The sequence below is a fragment of the Sciurus carolinensis genome, chromosome 10 (assembly GCF_902686445.1).
Source record: "Sciurus carolinensis chromosome 10, mSciCar1.2, whole genome shotgun sequence".
In the NCBI taxonomy this organism is placed as follows: Eukaryota; Metazoa; Chordata; class Mammalia; order Rodentia; family Sciuridae; genus Sciurus; species Sciurus carolinensis.
Genome location: NC_062222.1, coordinates 110,233,625 through 110,258,038, shown reverse-complemented (window position 1 = coordinate 110,258,038; position 24,414 = coordinate 110,233,625). Strand labels below are relative to the sequence as shown.

At 38.4% G+C, this 24,414-nt stretch overlaps 1 protein-coding gene across 2 annotated transcripts in view; it reads left to right on the top strand.

The window, feature by feature from the left end:
• Positions 1–14,401, top strand: part of Pgm2 (phosphoglucomutase 2) — a 31,778-nt gene extending 17,377 nt beyond the window's left edge. For both annotated transcript variants that reach the window (XM_047567306.1, XM_047567307.1), the window contains 7 exons: positions 153–250; positions 1,034–1,214; positions 1,327–1,420; positions 2,545–2,674; positions 3,734–3,923; positions 8,638–8,771; positions 13,741–14,401. In XM_047567306.1, coding sequence (XP_047423262.1) covers positions 153–250; positions 1,034–1,214; positions 1,327–1,420; positions 2,545–2,674; positions 3,734–3,923; positions 8,638–8,771; positions 13,741–13,843 — 930 coding nt within the window. In that variant the 3' untranslated portion in view covers positions 13,844–14,401. The remainder of the gene's footprint in view (positions 1–152; positions 251–1,033; positions 1,215–1,326; positions 1,421–2,544; positions 2,675–3,733; positions 3,924–8,637; positions 8,772–13,740) is intronic.
• The last annotated feature ends 10,013 nt before the right edge of the window (positions 14,402–24,414 follow it).

Below are 24,414 nucleotides of genomic sequence, written 5' to 3'. Positions count from 1 at the left end.
TGACCAAGAAAGACCAGCTCCAGAAATAAAAGTCAGCCTTAGTTTGAAGAAAGTTCTTTTCAGCTCTTAAAACCTGAACATATATAAAAACTAGGATATGCTTGCTTCTTGATTTCAATAATTGTTTTTTTATTTTTCATACTCTCTTTCAGACTTTATCTTTTGCTTTGGCCGACAAAACCAAGGCCAAAATTGTTTTAGCCAATGACCCAGATGCCGATAGACTTGCTGTGGCAGAAAAGCAAGACAGGTGAAATGAATTGTGATTATCCATATAATGGAAATTACAAAGGACAACATCTTTGGCAATAATGTATTTCTGGGAATGCCGAATCCATGGGGAAACATTTTCCATTTATTTTGCATTTGTTTTGCAAATTACCTTGGAGAACTTTCTGTGGAGTCCTCTAACTTAGAAAGAGACACTGATCTCAAGGGCAGGGGGATCACATCATTGCCAGCATGATGCAGGGAACGTCAACACAGTGTGTACTTGGGATTGAAATTGCTATTTGTGCTCCTCTGTCACTTTACGATTGATTTTAATGTAACTCTCAGTGGCAAATAAGGGCACAATACTTTGCTTAGTGCTGCCTTCACAGTTCAGTATTTGTCAGTGTATCTCCTAAGGAGCTGGGTCTTCAAGGAAATGTTGAATTTAGGTGGAACAGGAACGATACCTGTGGGGTATTGGCACACTGTTTAAGACAAGTTCAGCCATAGAATTTGTACAAAGGAATAGCAAGTAAGTCTATTATGTTTCAAAACCAAAGTTTTCGTAGAAGATTAAAATAAAGCATTACCTGTCATCTTTGACATGTTCATTTATACTGTCTTCAGAGATGAACTGTTTGCCCAGTACATGGTTGCTGCTCACATATTTGTGAAGTGGCAGTTAGGTTTCCAATGTGTTATTAAAGATGGGGACAGTCCTACAGAAAGCATAGGGAGGCCTTATCTGCACGATTATCCTACTCTGCTGGCTTCTAATGCCTTCCTTAAGATCACAAAGTTGAATGCATTTTTGTTTCAGTGGCGAATGGAGAGTGTTTTCTGGCAATGAGCTGGGGGCCCTCTTGGGCTGGTGGCTCTTTACTTCTTGGAAAGAGAAGAACCAAGATCAAGGTGCCCTCAAAGACACATACATGTTGTCCAGCACCGTCTCCTCCAAAATCTTGCAGGCCATTGCCTTAAAGGAGGGTTTTCATTTTGAGGTAAGGTGTTGGAAGGACACATTCATGCATTTTTCCTTCTGTTGTCTCTATATAAGATCTAAGGCTTTTTTTTTTTTTTTTTTTTTTTTTTTCTTTTGCATTATCCCTTTAGGAAACATTAACTGGCTTTAAGTGGATGGGAAACAGAGCCAAACAACTCATAGACCAGGGGAAGACTGTCTTATTTGCATTTGAAGAAGCTATTGGTAAGAAGTAATAATGAGGATCAGAGAATCAGTTAATATATAGGATACAAATGGGTGAAAGATTTGAACTTGGGTTCAAAATATCCACAGTAAATAAGAGCACACAGTTTACTTTGTTTCTCTATTGCTCAGGTCCCACTCCAAAATTGGCATCTCATTTTTTTTTTTTTTAACAAATATCTTGCAAATAATCAGGCCATCTGCAGATGACTGAAAACAGAATATTGTACACTTGGCTGCTGGTAGCTTGAGAACCCAGCCTAAATGAGTCTACCCCCTTGCAAAAGTGCTGACAAGGATGTTCGCTGAGTCTCTCCAGAGAGAGGGGAAGGCACTGCTTTGGTGTTCCCATGAAAGGCATGGTCACGGGAAACCATGACCCAGAATGACTGAAGACCCTCGTACTAATCTGTCAGTAAACAAGAGCAGAAAGGAGAGCAGCTCTAGAAACACAGACATCAGATGTTTGCACCAGAAATTGTTTAACTGTTAACTTGGTAAAAGCTTTTGCACATTAACTTTATTTATGTTCATCTGTATATTCCCTGCAGTGCAGCTAATGCACATCATTTGTTTAATTGAATGAAGTGTAATAGCATTTATATTCTTGTCAGAATTGTTTTTATAGCTTTTTAAAAAAGATTGTCTTATATTTGCTTATCAAATATTAATTTTATATCTGTGACTCGGTGACTAGAAGAGATGGATGACGCTGACCTTAGCCCAGAGCTCCTGACATAGTCCTAGTGAGTAACCACATAGAGGCATACAGGCCAGGTGTCCAGGTGAAGCACTTGACTATCAAGAACTGTTGGGTTTCAGAGGAGACAGAGATAGGTATTGGCTAAAACAAGTAGAACCAACTTCATGTGAGCCGGGAGGGCTTGACATGAATCTAGTCGGTGAGCATCATTTGGCCAGGAGGGAAAAATCTCACTGATTATTCTACATAGACTTCTTGAAGATCTCCTTTGTACTAGGCACTAGGTAAATTCTTTACTGTATGGTAGTGAATGAGAAATTGCCTGTACTCAGTGCATACCACCTCTAATATGCAGTAGCCAGGATGCGTACACATGAGCAGCCTGACGTGGTGTAATAAAGGACTCCACGTGTTTCTGCAGGATATATGTGCTGCCCTTTTGTTCTGGACAAAGATGGAGTCAGTGCTGCCGTCATAAGTGCAGAGTTGGCTAGCTTTCTAGCAACCAAGAATTTGTCTTTATCTCAGCAGTTAAAGGCCATCTACGTGGAGTAAGTTTCTATTGACTTTGTTTGATTGTAGTAATATTTTTTAATGTTTTATTGTGTTCTTGTGCATGAGACACTAATATTCTTCCTAATGCTCTTACTTTGGTGATGAATTCTATTTCTTAGGGAAAAAAATGATACCTTTCCTTTTGGTATTTAACCACTTATTAGTAATTTCATTTGCGGTTGGATTTATTCTTTTTTGGGGGCAGGGATTGAACTCAGGGCACTTGACCTTTTTTTGGGCCAGGGATTGAACTCAGGGCACTTGACCACTGAGCTACATCCCCAGCCCTATTTTGTATTTTATTCAGAGACAGGGTCTCACTGAGTTGCTTAATGCCTCACTTTTGCTGGGACTGGCTTTGAATTTGAGATCCTCCTGCCTCAGCCTCCTGAGCCACTCAGATTATAGGCGTGTACCACCATACCTAGCTGTATTTATTCTTAAATGACAACATGAGTGGCAGAAATAGCCAATTGAAGATTGTGATTTAAGTATCCAAGGTTAAAGAAAAATTAAATATATTCATAATTTATCTATCTAGTCTTTGTAGCAAGTACCAAACTCTGACTATATAGTGCAAAAGCAGCTAGAGATATCACACAAAGTAGTGGACATGGTGTGGCTATGTTCCAATAAAACTTTTAATTTGTAATTATGGTATGAAGGCCAGGTAGGCATTTGGTGATCCCTGAGATCGATCGTTGGATGTCTTTTTGTATGTTTGTGGCACTGAAGATTGAATCCAGGGTCACTCTACCACTGAATGACATCCCCAGCACCCTCTGCAACTTTTTTGACATAGGATCTCCCTCGATTGCCAAGTCTGGCCTCAAACTTATGATTCTTATGCCTCAGCCTCCCAAGTATCTGGGATTACAGACTTGTGTCACCATACTCAACATTGGTCTCTTTTTAAATAGTAGATTATTCCTTTAAAGTTAGTTATGGTTATTTGTTTCATTTATTTTAGAATATACTGGTTAATACATACTCTGTATATATTCTGCAGAATTATTTGCTGCTAATTTTGCATGATTCTGTAATTTTTTTGATAGGTATGGCTACCATATTACCAAAGCTTCATATTTTATCTGCCACGATCAAGATACCATTAAAAAATTATTCGGAAACCTGAGAAACTATGATGGGAAGAATAATTATCCCAAAACTTGTGGCAAATTTGAAATTTCTGCCATTAGAGATCTTACAACTGGCTATGATGATAGCCAGCCTGATAAAAAAGCGGTGAGTAGGGTTTACTTTTATCAACTAAAACCTTTTCTATTTATTTTTGGACTCTGGGTGCAACTTCTGCTTTCTATCAGTAGTTCTCAACTGGGAGCATCAGAGTCTCACAGAGGGCTCCTTAAAACAGTGCTGCAGGTGCCCAGGAGTTTCTGATCCAGCAGGTCTAGGACTGGGGCCAGTAATGTGCATTTCTAGCAAGTTTTCAGGTGATGAGGATGCTGTCACAATCAATCCGCCCTTTGGAACCACTACTTGCGTTCTTTTTCTTTTCTTAACCTTTTTTTTGGGGTGTGTGTGTGTGTGTGTGTGTGTGTGTTACTAAGGACTGAACTCAGGGACACACAACCACTGAGCTACACCCCAGCACCTTTCTTTTTGTTGTTGTTCTTGTTAGTTATACATGACAGTAGAATGTATTTTGACATATTATACATACATGGAGTATGACTTATTTTCATTAGGATCCCATTCTGTGGTTGTACATGATGTGGAGTTTCACTGGTCCTGTATTCACAGATGACCGTAGGAAAGTGATGTCCAGTTCAGTCTACTGTCTTTCTCATTCCCACCCCCACTCCCTTTCCCCCATGTTCCCCTGTCTAATCTGGCAAGTTTCCACACTCCCCTCCCACCCCCACAAACCTGTTTATTGTGTGTTAGCATCTGCATATCAGAGAGAACATTTGGCCTTTGGTTTTGGGGGATTGGCTTATTTCACTTAGCACGATAGTCTCCAGGTCCATCCATTTACTGGCAAATGCCGTTATTTCATTCTCCTTTATGGCTAGTAATATACCATTGTGCATATGGTCCACATTTTCTTCATACATTCATCTATTGAAGGACACCTAGGTTGGTGCTATTGTGAATTGAGCTACTCTGAACATGGATGTGGCCATGTCACTATAGTATGCTGATAAGTCCTTTGGGTATATGCCAGGGAGTGGGATAGCTGGGTCAAATGGTGGTTCCATTCCAAGTTTTCTGTGGAATGTCCATACTGCTTTCCAGAGTGGTTTTACCAGTTTGCAGTCCCACCAGCAATGTATGAGTGTGCCTTTTTCGCCACATCCTCATCAACATTTATTGTTACTTGTGTTCTTAATAATTGCCATTCTGACTAGACTGAGATGAAATCTCAGCCCAGCAACTTTTTTGTATGTTATTTTGAGACAGGATCTTTCTAAGTTGCTAAGACTGGCATCAAACTTGCGATCTTCCTGCCTCAGCCTCCCAGGTAGTTGGGATTACAGGTGAGCACCTCCACACTCAGCTTCCACTACTTGGTTTCTAGTTAATTTTACCTGTTCCCTGAATGTATGGAACTGTGAGCCGAAAAACGGGAGTTCATCTTCTTCACACCATGTGGCTTCTCCATTGTAGGCAGAAGGAATGCTAGTTCTGGCCAGGGGTTGGGAGAAGTATAAGATTATCCTATGAGATGTTAGATGTCTTCTTTGATATTTATCTTTTTGTGTATTTTATTTTCATCTGCCCACAAGATATTTTAAGAGATAAATAGTATTAAAACAGTTATGATGAATCCTTGGGACAACCACTTCCCTCTCAATTGGTTCTCCTGGAGTTTACCACCAAATTTCTAAATAATGTGATGTTTTGACTTATCAGGATTAGACTTTATTAATTTTTTTATCATGGAGATAAGGATTTAGTTCTTGTATTTCCTATGTTCAATTCTCCCTCTCTATGCCCTCATGATAAATTTATACTACAACTCCTGGTTAAATCAGATTCTGAGCCTCTATTATTATTGACTAGTAACTACAGTGACCTGCTTAGCTGAGCAGTGTATTTTTTATTAGGCTTCCCTAATTTGTATAAAAAAATTATCTTTCCTGTAATTAATAGTTGCTCTCTTCCTTTATATGCATGGATTTCCATGTAACTGTCACCATTTGTTCTGGATACCTTCCAGTGGTGTTTCCCACACGCCCCAAGGATTCAGCTCTTCTATGGCTCTGTGTTTTTCCAGTGGCCTCCCTCCGGCCTCCCTTGGTCCCGCCATCTGGGCCGACCCAGCTGTTCTCTGGGTCAAGTGCACAGCTGTCATCCTGGGAATGCATGGCCAGCATTGGGACCCTTGCTCCTGACCTCATGTCTTCCTCTTACTATATTTATTTTTCCAGATCATGTTCTCTAATTGTTTCCTGAGAAAAAGTGAGTGGGATATAAATTTTGGAGGTGATTGGGTCTGAAAATGCCTTATTCCTTTCTCATGCTCTATTGACTCAGTTCTGAAAGCTGTCCCCATTGCTGGTTGACTGGCAGGTGTGGCAGGGACACTCACTCATGCCCTCCACAGGGTCGGCAGGGTCAAGGCCCCAGTGTGCTTCACACCAGGTTGTGAAGGCCACACTGAGTCACTTCCTTGCAAATAGTTTTTTGGGTTTTTTTTCCCCCCTCTTTAGGAAGATTTTAGGAACTTTTCTGTAAACTTTATGTTCTAAAATTTCTCAGTGATGTAGGTGCATATGTCTGTTTATCCATTTTTCTGGGTACTTGGTAGTCTGTTTTGGTCTGTGGAATCATTTCTTTTACTTCTGAGTTTTCTTGGTCAGGTGTTGAGGGAGGAGGCTTGTTGGTTGTAAAGTAACTTGGCTTACTTGAAGAGTTCCTAGGTAGACGCCGGCTCTTCAGGATGCATGTTCTACTTATCTTTTTTTGTTTGTTTGTTTGTTTGTTTGTTTGTTTGTTTGTTTTTTCATTTCCTGTTGTCTGTCTCTATCTTCCTCTACTTTTGGGGGGGGGGGGATAGTACCAGGGATTGAACCCAGGGATTCTTAACCACTGAGCCACATCTCAAGTCCTTTTTTTTCTATTTTATTTAGAGACAGGGTCTTGCTAAGTTGCTTGGGACCTGTCGACGTTGCTGAGGTTGGCTTTGAACTCACCATCCTCCTGCCTCAGCCTCCCAAACTGCTGGGATTACAGGATTATAGGTGTGCACCACTGCACCCAGCCTTCCTCTACTTTTGTAGAGATTTCCTCAACTTTAACTTTCAGTACTTCTGTTGACCATTTGTTTCAGCCCTTACTCTACCATTCAAAATGGCATCTGTTCTTATTTTATATATGCCATATTTAATCTAAGGATATTAGTTAGAACTTTTTAAAAATATAGATTTTCTTTTTCCCCTGTATTGTCTTTATTTCCTGAAAGTTCTTTTGGGGTTTTTTCCCTGTTTGTTTTGGACATTGTCATATTTCCAGGGTATTTCCCCAGGCATCTGCTAGTCCCTCATTATCCTTTGAATTTTTTTTTTTTTTTTTTTTTTTTTTAAGAATTTAACCTTTATTTTTTATTTGTTTGTTTTTTTATGTGGTGCTGAGAATTGAACCCAGTGCCTCACACATGCTGGGCAAGTGCTCTACCCCTGATCCACAATCCCAGCCCTCCTTCGAATACTTAAAAGCTGACTGGAAGCTCTGTGTAGGGGTACGAGTCAGATGACTTACTTCACTCCAGGGATATCGGATAGCACGTCAGCTTTTGTAAGAGGACCCCTCATCTGGGGCTGTCTGGCTGCTCCAGGGAAGCCTACGCCTAGTGGATTGCCTTAAAGCTCTAAGTTGGCATGCCAAGGCCCTGGAAACGTGCTGGGGGAAGGCTGGAGTGTCTCAGTCTCAGCACATTCACTTAAACCCTTTTTATACCATATCCTCCATTCCCTGGTGCCTGGTTTCCTGCTCCCGAGATTTTCTGATTCAGGCTGCAGAGAACCCAAGCATCTTCTGCAGGGATGGAGAAGAGCTGACGCCCTGACGATGTGGGCTAGGGTGTGGATCTGGGAAGATCTGTAGCTTCTTTCCAATACTGCCTCCATGTTCCACCCTTGCCTCGTACTGGCCCCTGTGTACCTGGTGCCTCCAGGTCTTGCCATTGGCTGGGCTTCTGCGTAGTGTGCAGGCTCCAGCTGTTTCCTGTCTGTCTCCTGCTCAGGAACCCTGATGCCATTGGCATCACAGCAGTTCTGCAACTCCGTCTGTTTTTTGACTTCCACAATTAGTTGGCAACCCATCAACTGCTCTCTCTTCTTTTCCTCTTTGCCCTTATGTATATGTTTCTGAAAATACTTCTACTGTAATTTTAGCAGTTTGGGGAGCCATCAACTATAAATTCATATGCCAGAAACATTATTTAAAAAAATTGCTGGGCACAGTGGCACACACCTTCATCCCAGTGAGTTGAGAGGCTGAGGCAAGAGGATTGCAAGTTCAAGGCCAGTTTTAGCAACTTTGTGAGATCCTGTCTCAAAATAAAAAAAGAAAGGACTGGGGATGTAGCTGAGTGGTAAAGTGCCCCTGGGTTCCATCCCAATACCAAAAAATAAAAATGAAAAAATTCTTATAGACTTTTTTTATTGGTAAAATTTCACTTAGCAACAGTGAGATGTGGTCTAATTTTTTTGGTTGTGCATTATTAATATGTTTAAGTTAGTGTCTTGTGAAATGATGTGCTTAATGTGAATGAAACCTTTGTAACCTTAGTAGATCTGTGGAGATAAAAAACTGGTACACTAAATTACTGTTTCATTCATATGGAGAACATTATCTCATTTTATCAGAAATGTTCTTTTCTAACCAATATGTTTGACATTTACTTTCTTGCTTTTATCCAGGGGAAACTATTAGTTAAGCCAGTCTAGTTTGTTACTATTTAAATGTGCAACATGTGTAAATTGATTCCTAGGTTCTGCCGACTAGCAAAAGCAGCCAAATGATCACCTTCACCTTTGCTAATGGAGGTGTGGCCACCATGCGGACCAGCGGGACAGAACCCAAGATCAAATACTACGCAGAGCTGTGTGCGCCCCCTGGAAACAGGTATGACGTGGGTAGCAACTGATGAGTCTTTCATTCCCCAGACTTTCTCGTTGGTTCAGTTCAAGTATTAAGTAAACTTTCATCTTTCCAATGTGTAATGTAAGTAGAAATTATGTCAATATTGTGATATTAACAACTGCTTGAAGATCCAGGGATAATAGTGCTCTTTCTTACCTACTTATTTCTCTCCTACCTTTCTTTGTGAAAATTACACTCCTAATTTCAGTAAGGATAATAAAACCCCCCTTTTCTGAGTATTTTCAATGGTACCTGGTCAAATAGACCCTACAGTGAATTTTTCTTTTTCTTGAAAAAAGGACAGTCTTCCTGTGTCTATGATAAAATAAATAAAAGTCCATTCCACAACATCCAATAAATACCTTTGAGTATCTGCACAGGTCTGAGTCAGGTGCTGGGGAGGATAAAGAGCTACCACAGAAAGAGTCCCTGCCACCAAAGAGCTGAGGGTCTGCTGGCTTCAGGGTCATGTTTCTGTGACCTCAGCAAAAAGTTGAGTTGGACGCCCTCCCATAATAGTAACATTTTGAACCCTGGGTACACATCCTTAAGCACAGGTAAATGTGGTACTGTGTACCTATTTAATTCTGAGCTAATTGGCACTTCCCTATTCAGGATATGATTGAGAATCAGCACAATTTTTTCTAAAGGTTCATTAAGCCAATGCTGCCTAATAGAAATAAAATGCAAACCATACATGCAGTTTAGAATTTTTCTACTAACCAGATTTTTAAAGAATAAAAAAGGTAAAATTAATTTTAATAATATGCTTAATTTAACTTATCTAAAATATTTTCATTACAACATATAATCCATGTAAAAAATTATTGAGATACTTTACATCTTTTTTTAAAAAAGTACCTCACAGTCTTCAAAATTCATTCAGTATATGCACTTATAGTATGTCTCAACTTGAATGCTCTATTTTTATTGGATATACTTCATCTATATTTAGAATTCATAAGTTTACAATAGAAAAAATAATTTTTATATCCAGATTATACCAAAAACTGAATCAAGTGTTAGTTTTTAAATTTAAATTTGGGGGCAAAAACTCACCCATTAAACAAACATGTAATGCAGTTCATTGTCTAACAATTCTTGATTATCAACATTTTACTATAGTATTGTACAGGTATCAGTGTTTCCTTATGGTTAAATAATAAACTGTTTGTTACCATTGTATGTTTTCCATAGACATTTCTTTGTTATTCCTAGTTTAGGTCTTTAAACCCTATGCATCATTCCAAATGAACATCAGTTCAGCTTAAGAATCTGTTTTCTCCATGTGTTTGTCCTCTCTTTTTCAAGATCCTATGAAATGTATTTAATATTTCATAACATTTTCCTTTAATAACAACACTAATGTTTAAGATTCTATACTATTTAAACTTTTCACATGGTTACTAATGGGACTTCAATTCAAATATTTGTTTATACATTGATGGAAAAACTGAAAATCTGTCCTTGTATTATATTTATTAAAATGTTGGCCAATAAGTAGAACATCCTGGCTCAAGCAGAATACCAGCCTACCCAATGTACAACAACAGTGAATCCATGACCAAGAAGCTTAAATAATATTAATATGTTTTATATCATGGATTTCATGTATTCATAGAATTCAATAGCCTACTAGTCATGTAGAATAGAAAATCCTTCTCAAGTATAAGTCCTGGTTCTTCAAAGCAGTTTTGTTAGAGATGTTTTACTTTTGTCCAACTTTTTGTTTTTGAAAAATTTCAAATGTGGGCCTCTTTCAAAGCTGAATCTGAAAGCAGCTGCAGTGTTATAGATATAAAGATAATTTATATGATTAAAATTAATTTGGTTGCAGAGAGTTCTCTTTTATCCCAGGAATGTCATTTTGAAGACTGAGACATTAGTTTTATCCTTAAAGATAAAAGAAATCTTTGACCAAGTCTGGATTTTATATAGCAAATGTGAATCGTCAGACTGAATCATCTAAAGGGCCTGTACAACATAGTAGGCATGGGTGGAAACATTTACACCCAGTCAGCTTGAAGATTCTCAAATAGACCCTACTATTGAGAAATCAAGATGGTGGTCCACTATGGGGGATTAAGGAAAATACACCAGAGTGTTGTGATAATATAAAACCAAAACAGGGTTCTTTTAACAGGGATTCCAATTCCATGAAAGAATTAAGACATAGGTTTCTTACCCAACACAACTAGACAGTGGATTTGACTTTCTAAAGACTTTTTGTATCATTAAAACAGTGCATTTCGAGATTTTGAGAAGAAAGATGGCATACTAACACAAATGGTTGTCTGTATGCCTGGAATTTTTTGCATTTTGATTTGAGTATGACCTCATGGAATGTTAACTCTAATAAAATTTCAAACACTTAAATATTTTTCAAACATGTATAAACATCATCATAATAGTGCAGCAAACCCACATACCCTTCACCTAGAACATGGGTTGACAAACTTCCTGTCAAGAGCCAGATAGTGAACATCTCAGGGTTTGCTGCCTGGGTGGTTTCCACTGCAGTTGCTCAGCTTTGCTGTTGCAGTGCAGAACCAGCTGTATACACAAAGCAGTGGATGTGATTGTGTCCCAATAAAACTTTATTTACAAAAACAGGCCATGAGGCATAGTTTGCTGACCCCAACCTAGACTCAGGCATTGCTAACATCTTGCAGTATTGCTTTCCCTCACTATATATGTTATGAATTTTTTATGAACCATTTGAAAGTAAGTTGCAGACCTCAAGATACTTTATTTAGGAATGAAGACCTCAAGATACTTCATTCCTAAATATTTCAATATGCATCTTCTAATATCCCAATGTTATTAGATGATAATTGTAGTAAGACAGGGTTGCAGTGGCCAGTAGAATAGAGATTTATTGCAAGGACTTAGCTTGTGTGATTTTGGGGGGGTTGATGAGGCACATTTGAGATCCATAGGGCAGCTGTCCAGAAGGCAGACTAGAGTTCTTGGGCATGGGTCCAAATTGCAGTCCACAGGTTAAAGTCTCCAGGAAAACATCAGTTCTGCTTTTAATATCTTTTAGGATCTGACCCATCCAGATAGTCTAGGATACACTCCTTCAGTTAAGGTCAACTGGTTTATAAAAGGTTAATCACATCTACAAAATACCTTCACAGTCACACCATAATTCATATTTGAATAACTGGGGACAAAAGCCTAGACAAACAAATTCAAACTTGCCTGAAAGTCCCAGGTGTCATTTAGCTTACATGGTTTTTCATGATGTTAGAGAAAAATAAGTGCCTAATATGAGACTTTGTATACATTTCTGTAAAGGGCTCCAGATTTAGATTTTTTAGAAATAGGGATTCCTCATCCTGGTTTGAGAGGTCATAGGTGGTGTCCTGTTATTTTTTAAAATGTTGTGAAATATTCTTACACATTAATTTAAAAAATGGAACATTTTAGTGATTAGGATGAAGAATAATAAGACAAAACTTTCGGTTATCGCTAAGTCACATACAGTAGTACTGAGTTTTCCCCCTATGCAGAGGAAACACAGTGTCAGAAACATTATAAATCAGTACATAACAGAATCAATATGCATTTGTGCCATGCTTTAACACCAAACTCAATTAATAAGTGAGAAAGTAGTAAATTCACTGAGTTTTAGTTTTAGTTTCGGGGTTTTTAAAAAAAATAATTATTGTGTGCCTTCTTGACAACTGTTATTTTCTCAAAGCACATTTATGGAGAAGGAAAAAAAAGCATTATAATTCATATGCATTTATGAAGCATAATTACTGTAAATGTTGCCAATGGGGATAAAAATAATTATAATGATAGCTACATTTATTGAGGTCTTTGGACCAGGTTCTGTGCTAATTACTTTATATAATGTGTCTCAATCTGTACAACAACTCTCCTGAGAAGGTAAAGTCTTTATCTCAGTTTTACAAATGAGGAATCTGGGCCTAAGAGAGCCTCAGCGACTTGCCCAAGGGCGCATAACTAGCACCGGAGTAGAGCCAGAATCAATGTCAGCAATGAAATTGATTGCTTTAATTGTACTGCTTAGCTATAGCAATGTAAAAATGATTGTACCTAATGGCAGGGATAGCCATTTCCACTCAAATAAACTTTGCATATAAATTTTGTTGATAGTCAAGTATAAAGTAATGGAAAATATGATGACTTGAAGTGTTTAATTTTCATCTTCAGGCTTGGGGGTTTTAAGTGCTTGTAGTAACTCACTAGACTCCATAAGCTGCTAGAAACCTGTTTAACTGTTGAGTCAGTTTTATCTGCTGTTTGGTTTCTAATCGTTTCCTTATAAATATTTCTCACCTGATCCTTGAAAACTGGATTTTCTTAGTGTGATCAATTGCCCTAGATTTTTTTTTGTACTTTAGCTATGAGAATTTTGTTCTGGAGTTGAATAAATAATAAGAAAAAACTTGGGGGCCCATTTCTTGGTATTTGACTGTTGGGGACCTGTGAGGAGGTTCCCACCAGTGTCCATCCTAGGAAGGCAGTTTCATAGTTGAGGATAAGCATCATCAGGAACATTTGTAGCCTGGGACATTGAGGACTTAACAGAACTGTCATTCTTAAAAGTTCAGCAGGACTTAATGGCAATTGAGATCAAGAAAGCTTACACTATTAGGTATAAACACTGTAGATCTTTTAGGGATGCTAGGCCAAAATTTGTGTTTCTTAAAAATTCTTATGAGAAGACCAAGGGCTAACTTTGTTTATAGTCAAGACCTTGGAAAAACCTTTAGGGAAAATAATACGTGTTGTCTCATGGGATTTTTTTGCCTAAGTCAACAAATGTGTTCCCATGCAGTAGTCACTGGAGTTCTGCTTTTTTTCTGATTTAGTCCCTCTCTTAAAGTTAAATTTTGATGTCACTTGGTTAATGAAGGGAGCTTTTAATATGTTCTTAGGAATAATCCATTAATCCGAATTTTTCCTCATTTTCCAGCGACCCTGAGCAGCTAAAGAAGGAACTGAATGAACTAGTCAATGCTATTGAAGAAAATTTTTTCCAGCCACAAAAGTATAATCTGCAGCCAAAGGCAGAGTGAAATATTTCAGCCTTGGACATAATTACGTTTACCTCCAACTAAACTGAACTGGATTTTTTTTTTTTTTTCCAAGTAGTGGGGATTGAACCGAAGTCCTTATGCATACTAGGCAAATGTTCTACCACATGGGGAGCTATATCCCCAACACTTTTTAAGCTTGATTTTTTTTTTTTAAGCAATGTTTTTGAGGGCCAAATGATTCGAATTATCACTATAAAAATATTCATATATTTTAAACAGATCTGCATTCCTTATTGCTTTATGTTTGATCTTGAAGGGGACTAAAGAAAAGATAGCCAAACCTAACAAACCAACTTCTCTATTAAAATGTTAAGCCTGGGCATTATCTGAATTTTTACACTTTAAAAAATAACTTTCAAAAAACAGATTGTAATCAGTATGCCTTAATTTGCATAAATGTATGTCTTCTGTGTAATTCTTTTTATGTGTATTTGAAATCATCAAAAACCTTGTACAATTACTAAATTTTGGACTGTCATATGTAGGTATATGTACATATATGTTTCTGTCAATCATAAATTAAAATAATAGGTCATATGTTGTATTCATGTTTGGGAAAATACAATTTACAGGAACCCATAAAGTGAAACCAAATATATTTTAAAAAGATAAGATTTTTTTCTTTTTTTATTTTATTTATTTACTTTTTATTTTTATTTTTTTTTTCTTTTTTAGTACTGAGGAGTAAACCCAGGGCCTCATACATGGTAGGCAAGTGCTGTACACTGAACTGAAATACATCTCCATCCCCTATTATTAAAGCAAATGGTTGCCATTATTATTATTAAAATCAATCTAAATGGTTACCAAAAGGTTTAGAACAATGAGGATTTATAATACTATTGAAGATCATTTTTTTAAAGGTAGGACAAAAATAATTTTCATGATACACAGTTTGTGTTCTCCCAGAACTCTTTTTTTTGGGGTGCTGGAGATCAAACCCAGGGCCTTGTGCTTATAAGGCAAGCACTCTACCGACTGAGCTATCTCCCCAGCCTCCTCTACCAGAACTCTTGAATCTATATCCAATATATTCTATCAAGGGTTTCATCAGAGAAGCCATAGTTATTTTTGGCTTATGTTTTCTGGTTTCAGACTATTCTCTAGGAAAAAAAAAAATTAGGTCTGTGTTCTCTCTATAACCTCTTTTGGCACGCACCCTGAACCTGTTCTCAGAATTTGTGTCTGAGATGATTAAGACCCAGTCCTACTGTGTCGAACTCACAGTCTAATCCAAAGTCTGACAAGTAACCACAGAACTTACAAATTCAATCCAAGAGTTATTGGCAAGTACTCCGTGTCTGAAGTGCCGGGTTCCCTCTGCCCAGAGAAAGCTCACAGAGGAAGCAGTGATGAGCAGCCTCAGGAGTGAGGAGCAGCTGAAGAGGGAGGAGAGAGGCTTCCCAGCTCAGAGCAGCATCAGCAGATGCAGAGGAGCTGGCGGTGGAGGAGGGGGAAGATGGGGAAACAGAACCGATGAAGCTTCAGGATGCACCCCACTTCTCTACCACTTGCATAATGGTGATCCCTTTGGACCAAGAGCATATTTCCCCCTTCCAATTCAGTTTCTCATGTGCATTACTAAGAAATAGCACACTGTGGATGCTCACTAAGTATTTCTTAACTTCATCTCATTATGGGATAGAAGGTAGTGCCCACTACCTGGTACATAAAGCTCAAAGCAAAAAGACCCCTGGGTTTTATTCTTAGCCTGCAGTGAGCCAGCTCTATGACCTTGGTCAACTCACTTCACCTTACAAAGTCTGTTTTATTATTTAAAAAAAAAAAGAAAAGAAAAACTTTAAGGATAGTTGTAATTTTGCAGCAAAATTGAAAGGAAGGTACAGAGATACTCCATATACTCCTTGCCCCCACACGTATAGGCTCCCCCTTGGTCAACATCCCCTGCCAGAGTGTACATTTGTTACAATCAATGAATCTACATACATCATTAAAAAGCAAACTATTGAGACAGTAAAAAGATGAGTGGGAGCCAGGAGTCAGGCAGGTGGGATGAACAGAAAGAGCACAGAGGATTTTTAAAGCAGTGAAAATAGTGCTCTCTGCTATTATAGTGGAGGATACATGTCATTATACTTTTGTCCAAACCCATAGAATGTACGACACCAAGAGTGAACCCTAATGGAAACGATGAACTCTGGGTGATAATTTTGTCATTTTTAAAATGAAGAAATTTCACTACATGGTCTCTGAGGACATTTCATGCTGCTGGTCTTTAAATTATGTAGAAATCCATAAAGGGTCACTATCAGCAACAACAAATCACTGGCAATTCCCTCTGGCAAAATGCTTAGTTAACCCTCTTATAAGATCATATAAGAGACCATCTCAAAGAGAGGGAAAATATTCTGTACCAAAATAGGGTGACCTTGTGCTCACGACTTCTCTTGCCTTGCAGCCTGAAGGGTGTGCGTGGTCTGATGGGTCAGGTGAGACAGACCTCGTGGTGTGCAGGTGCTGGAAAAGTGCTTGCAAGAGTCAGGGGGTCACTGGCCTCCTATCAGGACTGAGCTGCCACAAAGCCCAGTCTTCATCCTAATCACTAAACCTGCCTGGGGAGATTATCCACCTTGAGCACAGTGGTGGCAGTCTATTTTCTCTTGGTGTTTAGAAAACTCAAGTCCCAAATTACCTAAGAGTCTGACTTGCAGGAGGAAATGCAGAACAACTGTTTTTACTTTTATTCTTTGTGGTCTCTGAACTAACAGCTGTTCCTCTTCAAGAACTATTGGGACTATCTCTCATTTATTTATCCCACTGATCTATCTCAATCACGATGCTATTAAGGGAAAGTATTATTTGGTTGACATTGGAAGCTTGTGTGATTTTTAAAATAAATAAGGGACAGAACAAATATGCACATCCTGCTTTGAAGGGATTTTGAAAGGTTAGCATCTAAATCATAAATATGATTTCTACATCCCAAAAGACAGCTTCCTCAGAGCTAATCATGTACTTATTCATGGTATGGTTTGGTTCTGGAAAGTTCCCAAGTCTTATGTGTTGAAGGCTTGGTCCTCAATGCAGCAATGTTCGGAGGTAGGACTTTGGGAAGTGATTGGATCAAGAGGACCCGGACCTCATGAGTGGTAATGCCATTGATAGCTGAGTGGACTGCTGGGCGGGGGTGGAAACTAGGTGGACGGGCATGGATGGAGGAAGTAGGTTAGTGGGGGCATGCCCTGGAAGGGTATTTCTTGCCCCCAAGCCTTTCTCTCTGGCTGCCATGACCTGAGCAGTTTTCCTGTGCCACACCCTTCCACCATGACACTCTGCCTCACCTCAGGCCAAAGCAATGGAGCCAATCAACCATGGACTGAGCCCTCTGAAGGTTGAAGAGCAAAACTGAATCTTTCTTCCTTTAAGTTGTCCATGTCGGGTATTTAACTCACATCAATTCACATGTTCACTAATTGGGCCATACCTGAATTCAGCCGGACACTTTCCTGGATACTGATAACAAACAGTCCTGATATCAACTGTAGTCTAGCAAGAGAAATGCACAGGTATGCAGGTAATACCTCATCACATGCTGCCTGGCAATGATAAGGTCCTTGAACTATGAGCAAGCAGTTCTGTAATGCCCCTCTTGGACTTGTATTTTTCAAGTTCAAATTTCCAACATTTGTGTTTAAAGCAAAATGACTCTGTGAAGTCATTTGCATGTCATTTTTCTACATTGTTCCTTTTTTCTATTCTTACTACAAGAATATTTGTAGGGCTGGAGTTGTGGCTCGGTGGTAAAGCACTTGCCTGGCATGTGTGAGGCCCTGGGTTCGATTCTCAGCACCACATATAAGTAAATAAATAACATAAAGGTCCACTGACAACTAAAAATAAATTTTTAAAAAAAGAATATTTGTATAGAATAAATCATTAAAAGCAAGATATCACACTCTTGGGCAGATGGGAATCAAAGTTTAAAATAACATTGCTTATTCTATAGAGTGCTCCATGAAAGCAAAGCATAAGGAATACTCAGGTTAACTGAACGAGAAAGAAAACTGGAGAGATGTGCTCCAGCTGATCAGGGTCCTAGCCATTGTCAGGGTTGAGGGATATGGGCTTTTTTGCGGGGGGTACTGGGGATTGAATTCAGAGGCACTCAGCCACTGAACCACATCTCCAGCCCTATTTTGTATTTTTTTTTTTTAGAGCTAGGTTCTCACGGAGTTCCTTAGTGCCTCGCTATTGCTGAGGCTTGCTTTGAACTCAAGATCCTCCTGCCTCGGCCTTCTGAGCCACTGGGATTACTGGTGTGTACCACCACGCCCGGCTGGATATGGGCTTTTTTGACCTGAATCCCCTTGGTATTTCCTCAAAATTAAAATTTGAGAAACAAAGCTGTCATCCACCTCCCACATGGGTCTGGCTAAGCCAGTGTAGTGTTTGGCCCAACTTTGGTGCGAAATGGAGTTGAATGTACAAACTGAAGAGCCAGCTCCAGGTCTAGCCAGCTTCTGAAACTCTTGCAAAATGGCATTGTGCAACTTGCATAGGGAAGTGAGGATGGCGAGTTATAGATGACAGAGCCTAATATATCCCTAAAATACACCTTTCTGGCCTGGGGTTGTGGCTCAGTGGGATAGCACTTGCCTCACATGTGTGAAGCACTGGGTTTGATCCTCGGCACCGCATATAAACAAATGAATAAAATAAAGGTCCATCAACAACTAAAAAAAATTTAAAATAAAATAATACTGTTCACCTTCACTGGGAAAGAGCAGTTTTATAAAAATCTGTAGGTGGCAAGAATGAAATGTTGCTCCCTATTTTATAAGCCTTCCCATGTTTAGTGAACCACAAGAGAACCGAGGAGGCAGCTGAGGCTGGTCATCTCCTCCATTAGTGCCACAGGCTTCCTTTTTTCCCTTCCTAGTCCTAAATGGGCTCATTCCCTATGGTGTCACTGTTGTCCTCTGCCCCCGAGAGCTTCTGTGCGATCCTGGCTGTGGTCTTAGGACCATAAGCTTCATTACTATGCTCTGACTTTATACCAGTACTTCCTTGTTTGGCCTTTCCCTGTCAGATGTCCTCAAATTGCATCCAATGTAGGCTGGCCCCAAATCAGTTTTCCCCACTCAGTTATCCACATCCATTTCATATGACGGACTCTGCACTGACCCCTACCCAGAATCTTCAGTGCTTCTCATGTTTGACTTTCGCCTGTCTTTTCCTTACTGTGAGAATTTATTCTTGTTTCTTCTTATTATGAACAATTTAAAACTTACACAAAGAATGATACTCATCGCCCAGTTATAGCAAAACCTTGATTCATGGCCAACGTTGTTACATCTATTTCTCCCTTGACCCCCATCTAACCATGGAACAATTCTTACATGGGACAAGTAAATCCCAGACTTGTCATTGCACCTATAAATATTTTAGTGTGTATCCATAAAAGATATGCTCTTGTTCACATATAATTACACTACTATTGTCTCTCCAAAAAACATTGACCAATTAATATCAAATGTGAAAATTTCCCCATTTGTCTCCCATTCCATTTATACTTTGCTTGGATCAGGGTTTAAAAAGCATCCGCTCATTGCATTTGATCCATCAGCCTCTTTAATCTTTTTCAATCTAGAAGTTCTTTATTCCTTTCTTCTTTTTCTTATAGTTTATTCTAAAGTAACTAATTTGTCCCTAGCGTTTCCCACATTTTTTTATTGTGCTCATTCCCTGCTCATGGGTGTAGCATGTTCTGTGCCCTATATTTCCTGCCAACTGGTACAGGTAGATTGAGAAGCATGAGCTGATTCAGGTTTAATTTTTTAGCAAGAACGCTTGACGGGAGTGCAGAGTGGGACACTTACCACATTCCGAACTGTTCTCACAGTCCCAAAGTTTAGCAATCACCAGCCACTTGTGCCCACTCCTGCTCTGCCCTGCATAATGAAAGTGTGATCAGTCAAAGGTAACGGGATTCAGTTAAAAAGAGAGGATAAGCCGGGCACAGTGGCGCACACCTTTAATCCCTGTGGTTCAGGAGGCTGAGGCAGCAGGACACAAGTTCAAAGCCAACCTCAGCAATAGCAAGGCACTAAGCAACTCAGTGAGACCCTGTCTCTCAAAAAAACACAAAAAAGAGGGGTGCTAGGGATGGGGCTCAGTGGCCAAGTGCCCCTGAGTTCAATCCCCAGTACCAAAGAAAGAAAAGATAAGATCGCAGGAAATGATCTAGGTGAAAATACTTTATAAATTGCCAAGTGTTAAAAGTATTACTATCGCTGTACGAATGGACAAATTAGATTTATAAATTATTTTCGTAACTTACTATTTAATGTATACAGCTCTGTTTTTAAAAAAATCTTTCCATTGCCCTGTTTCCCAAGAGTTGACAGTAATCATTAAAAAGAAAAAAATCAGCATCATTTATAATATTTGCAAACCATATATCTGTTGGGGCTTAGTAAGTAAGGAGCTCATACACTTCAATATCAAAAAAATCAGATTTAAAAATAGGCAAAGATTATGAATAGACATTTTTTCCAAAGAAGACATACAAATGATCAAAAAGTATAAAAAAAGATGCTCAACATCACTAATTGTGAGGGAAATGGAAATCAATACCAGAAAGAGACATTGCCTGTTATCATGATAATTATCAAAAAGATAAGTATTGGCGAGGATACAGAGAAAAGGGAACCCTCGTATGTCTGTTGGTGGAATTGTAAATTGGTGCAGCCATTATAGAAAATTGAATGGAGGTTCCTCAAAAAATTAAAAATAGAATTACTGTGCAATTCAGCAATTCCATGCTTGGGTCTATATCTGAAGGATATTAAATTAGAACAGATATCTGCATTCCCATGTTTATTACAGCATTATTCACAATAATTTAAGGTGTTCTATAGAATGTTACCAGACAAGGCATGGAAGCAGCATTTCTGTGGACAGATGGACAAATGGACAAAGAAATTGTGGTGTATCTATATATATGCAGAGGAATATTACTCAGCTTAAAAAAAAGTCTTGCTATTCATGACAACACAGATGAATCTAGAGGACATTGTACTAAATAATACCAACCAGAGGTTATAGACAAATACTGCCTGTTGACACCTATATATGGACTCTAAAAATATCAAACTCATATAAAACATTGGGTGGGCAAGAGAATTGAAATGTTGATCAAAGGATATAAACTTTTGGTTACACAATGAATAAGCTCTGGGGATCTAATGTACAGAATTACATTGTAAATTAACTATAATTAATTAATAATTAACAATATTGCATTGTATATATTGAATTTTGCTAAGAAAGTAGATCTTAAAAGTTTTCACCACCCATGCAAAAAAAAAAAAAAAAAACCCTAGGTGATTGATAGGTATATTAACTAACTTGATTGTGGAAATCATTTCCTAATATTTATGTATATCAAATCATTCTATAGAACACCTTAAATTTATACCAGTATACTTGTCGATTATACCTTAATAAAGCTGGAAAAAGAAATATCATTTCTAGGTTGTGCTCACCACAACCTGTAGGAGTTGGGGTTGGGTCTCAGGTGTGACTCCACTGTTTTCTGTGTGATATCAACATACTTCTTGGTGTCTCTAAATCTCATTTTTGGGCTGGGAATGTAGCTCAGTGGTAGAACACTTGCTTAGCATGTGCAAGGCCCTGGCTTCAATGCCCAGCATCTTAAAAAAATTGTAAACCTTATTTTCCTCTTCTGTAATGGGAACAGAAACAATTTTTTTTTTTTTTTTTTTTTTAGGGGCAAGTCCTGGGGATTGAATCCAGAGGCACTTTACCACTGAGCTATATCACCAGCTTCTTTTATTTTATTTTTAAGTTGCTTAGGGCCTTGCTAAATTGCTGCGGCTGGCCTTGAACTTGCAATCCTCCTGCTTCAGCTTCCGAGTCCCTGGGATTATAAGCATGTGCCACTCTGCCCAGCTCAATTTTTTTTTTTTCAAAATCATTTTAAAAAATATTTTTTAGGGGCTGGGGTTGTGGCTCAGTGGTAGAGCACTTGCCTAGCATGTGTGAGGAACTGGGTTCGATTCTCAGCACCACATATAAATGAATGAATAAAATGAAGGTCCATTAACAACTAAAAAGATATTTAAAATTTTTTTTTTTCACAAAATGACCATACTACCAAAAGTGCTATACAGATTCAATGCAATTCCAATTAAAATCCCAATGATGTACCTTACAGAAATAGAACAAGCAATCATGAAATTCATCTGGAAGAATAAGAAACCCAGAATAGCTAAAGCAATCCTTCACAGGAAAAATGAAGCAGGGGGTATTGCAATACCAGAACTTCAACTATACTACAAAGCGATAGTAACAAAAACGGCATGGTATTGGTATCAAAATAGACAGGTAGATCAATGGTACAGAATAGAGGACACGGACACAAACCCAAATAAATATAATTTTCTCATACTAGACAAAGGTGCCAAAAATATGCAATGGAGAAAAGATAGCCTCTTCAACAAATGGTGCTGGGAAAATTGGAAATCCATATGCAACAGAATGAAACTAAACCCATATCTCTCACCATGCACAAAACTAAACTCAAAATGGATTAAGGACCTAGGAATCAGACCAGAGACCCTGCATCTTATAGAAGAAAAAGTAGGTCCAGATCTTCAACATGTCGACTTACGACCAGACTTCCTCAACAGGACTCCCATAGCACAAGAAATAAAAGCAAGAATCAACAACTGGGATAGATTCAAACTAAAAAGCTTTCTCTCAGCAAAGGAAACTATCAGCAATGCGAAGAAAGAGCCTACAGAGTGGGAGAAAATCTTTGCCAATCATACTTCAGATAGAGCACTAATCTCCAGAATCTATAAAGAACTCAAAAAACTCAACACCAAGACTACAAATAACCCAATCGACAAATGGTCTAAGGAAATGAACAGACACTTCACAGAAGAAGATATACAAGCAATCAACAAACATATGGAAAAATGTTCAACATCTCTAGTAATAAGAGAAATGCAAATCAAAACCACCCTAAGATTCCATCTCACCCAATTAGAATGGCGATTATCAAGAATACAAGCAACAACAGGTGTTGGCGAGGATGTGGGGAGAAAGGTACACTCATATATTGCTGGGGGGTTGCAAATTAGTGCAGCCACTCTGGAAAGCAGTATGGAGATTCCTTAGAAAACTTGGAATGGAACTACCATTTGACCCAGCTATCCCACTCCTTGGCCTATAACCAAAGGACTTACAATCAGCATACTACAGAGATACAGCCACATCAATGTTCATTGCTGCTCAATTCACCATAGCCAGATTGTGGAACCAACCTAGATGCCCTTCAGTTGATGAATGGATAAAGAAACTGTGGCATATATATACAATGGAATATTACTCAGCCATAAAGAATGATAAAATTATGGCATTTGCAGGCAAATGGATGAAATTGGAGAATATCATGCTAAGTGAGATAAGCCAATCTCAAAACCAAAGGAAGAATGATCTCGCTGATAAGTGGATGATGACACATAATGGGGCGTGGGAGGGGTTAGTTTTAGGGTTAGAGTTAGGGTTAGGGAGGGGGGCAAGAATGGGGGAAGGAAGGACTGTATAGAGGGAAAAGAGGAATGGGAGGAAGGGGAAGGGAAAAATAACAGAATGAATCAACCAACATTACCCTATGTAAATTTATGATTACACAAATGGTATGCCTTTATGTACAAACAGAGAAACAACATGTATCCCATTTGTTTACAATAAAAAAAAAGAAAAAAAAATTTTTTTTCAATTGCCTTAAACCATGTACAATATTAACCAGTAGTTAAGGAGAAAATGAAGATCATCCAAAGAAATTTATTATCTATTGTAACCTATGAGGCAATGGGCCCCTTGTATGACATCGACATGTACCCATTTTTGTTCCTCCCTAGATAAAAGTTTGAGAAAAACAATAATTTCCCCCAATGGAGAACTGGGGGAAAATACAGATTTATATAAAATGTAAAATTGCATTACAAATACATCTTTCTAACCGTGACTCTAGTAATGAGAGTAAGCACTTAAAAATTTGCCTACATTCAACAAAATCTGCAACAGACTGGGAGAAAATGTTTGTGACTTGTGTCACAAAAAGCTTATCTCCCTAATGTAAAAAAGATCCCCTAGATATCAGTGACACAAAAAATTAACAGAAAAAGGGCAAATGATAGAGATAGTTCACAAAAGAGGAAACACAAATGATTCTGAAATATATGTATATTTTAAGTGCTCAAGAGAATTGTTTTACTCTTAGCTTCCTGTGCTATTTTAGTTGTACATTTGATTTCCATTCTTTTGAATTTACTTTAAAAGTCTTAACATTTATACTTGCTTAATTGAAGCTCAAAGTTAATAATATTCCTATCCTTCACCCAAACGATACAGTAATTTAATTTTTGCTTAGATAGTATTGAAATGGTACAAAACTCACACAAGGCCCCGAGTTCGATCCCCAGTACCGCAAAAAAAAAAAAAAAAAAAAAAAAGGTACAAAACTCAAAAGTGAAAATATAGTGAAAAAATCTCTC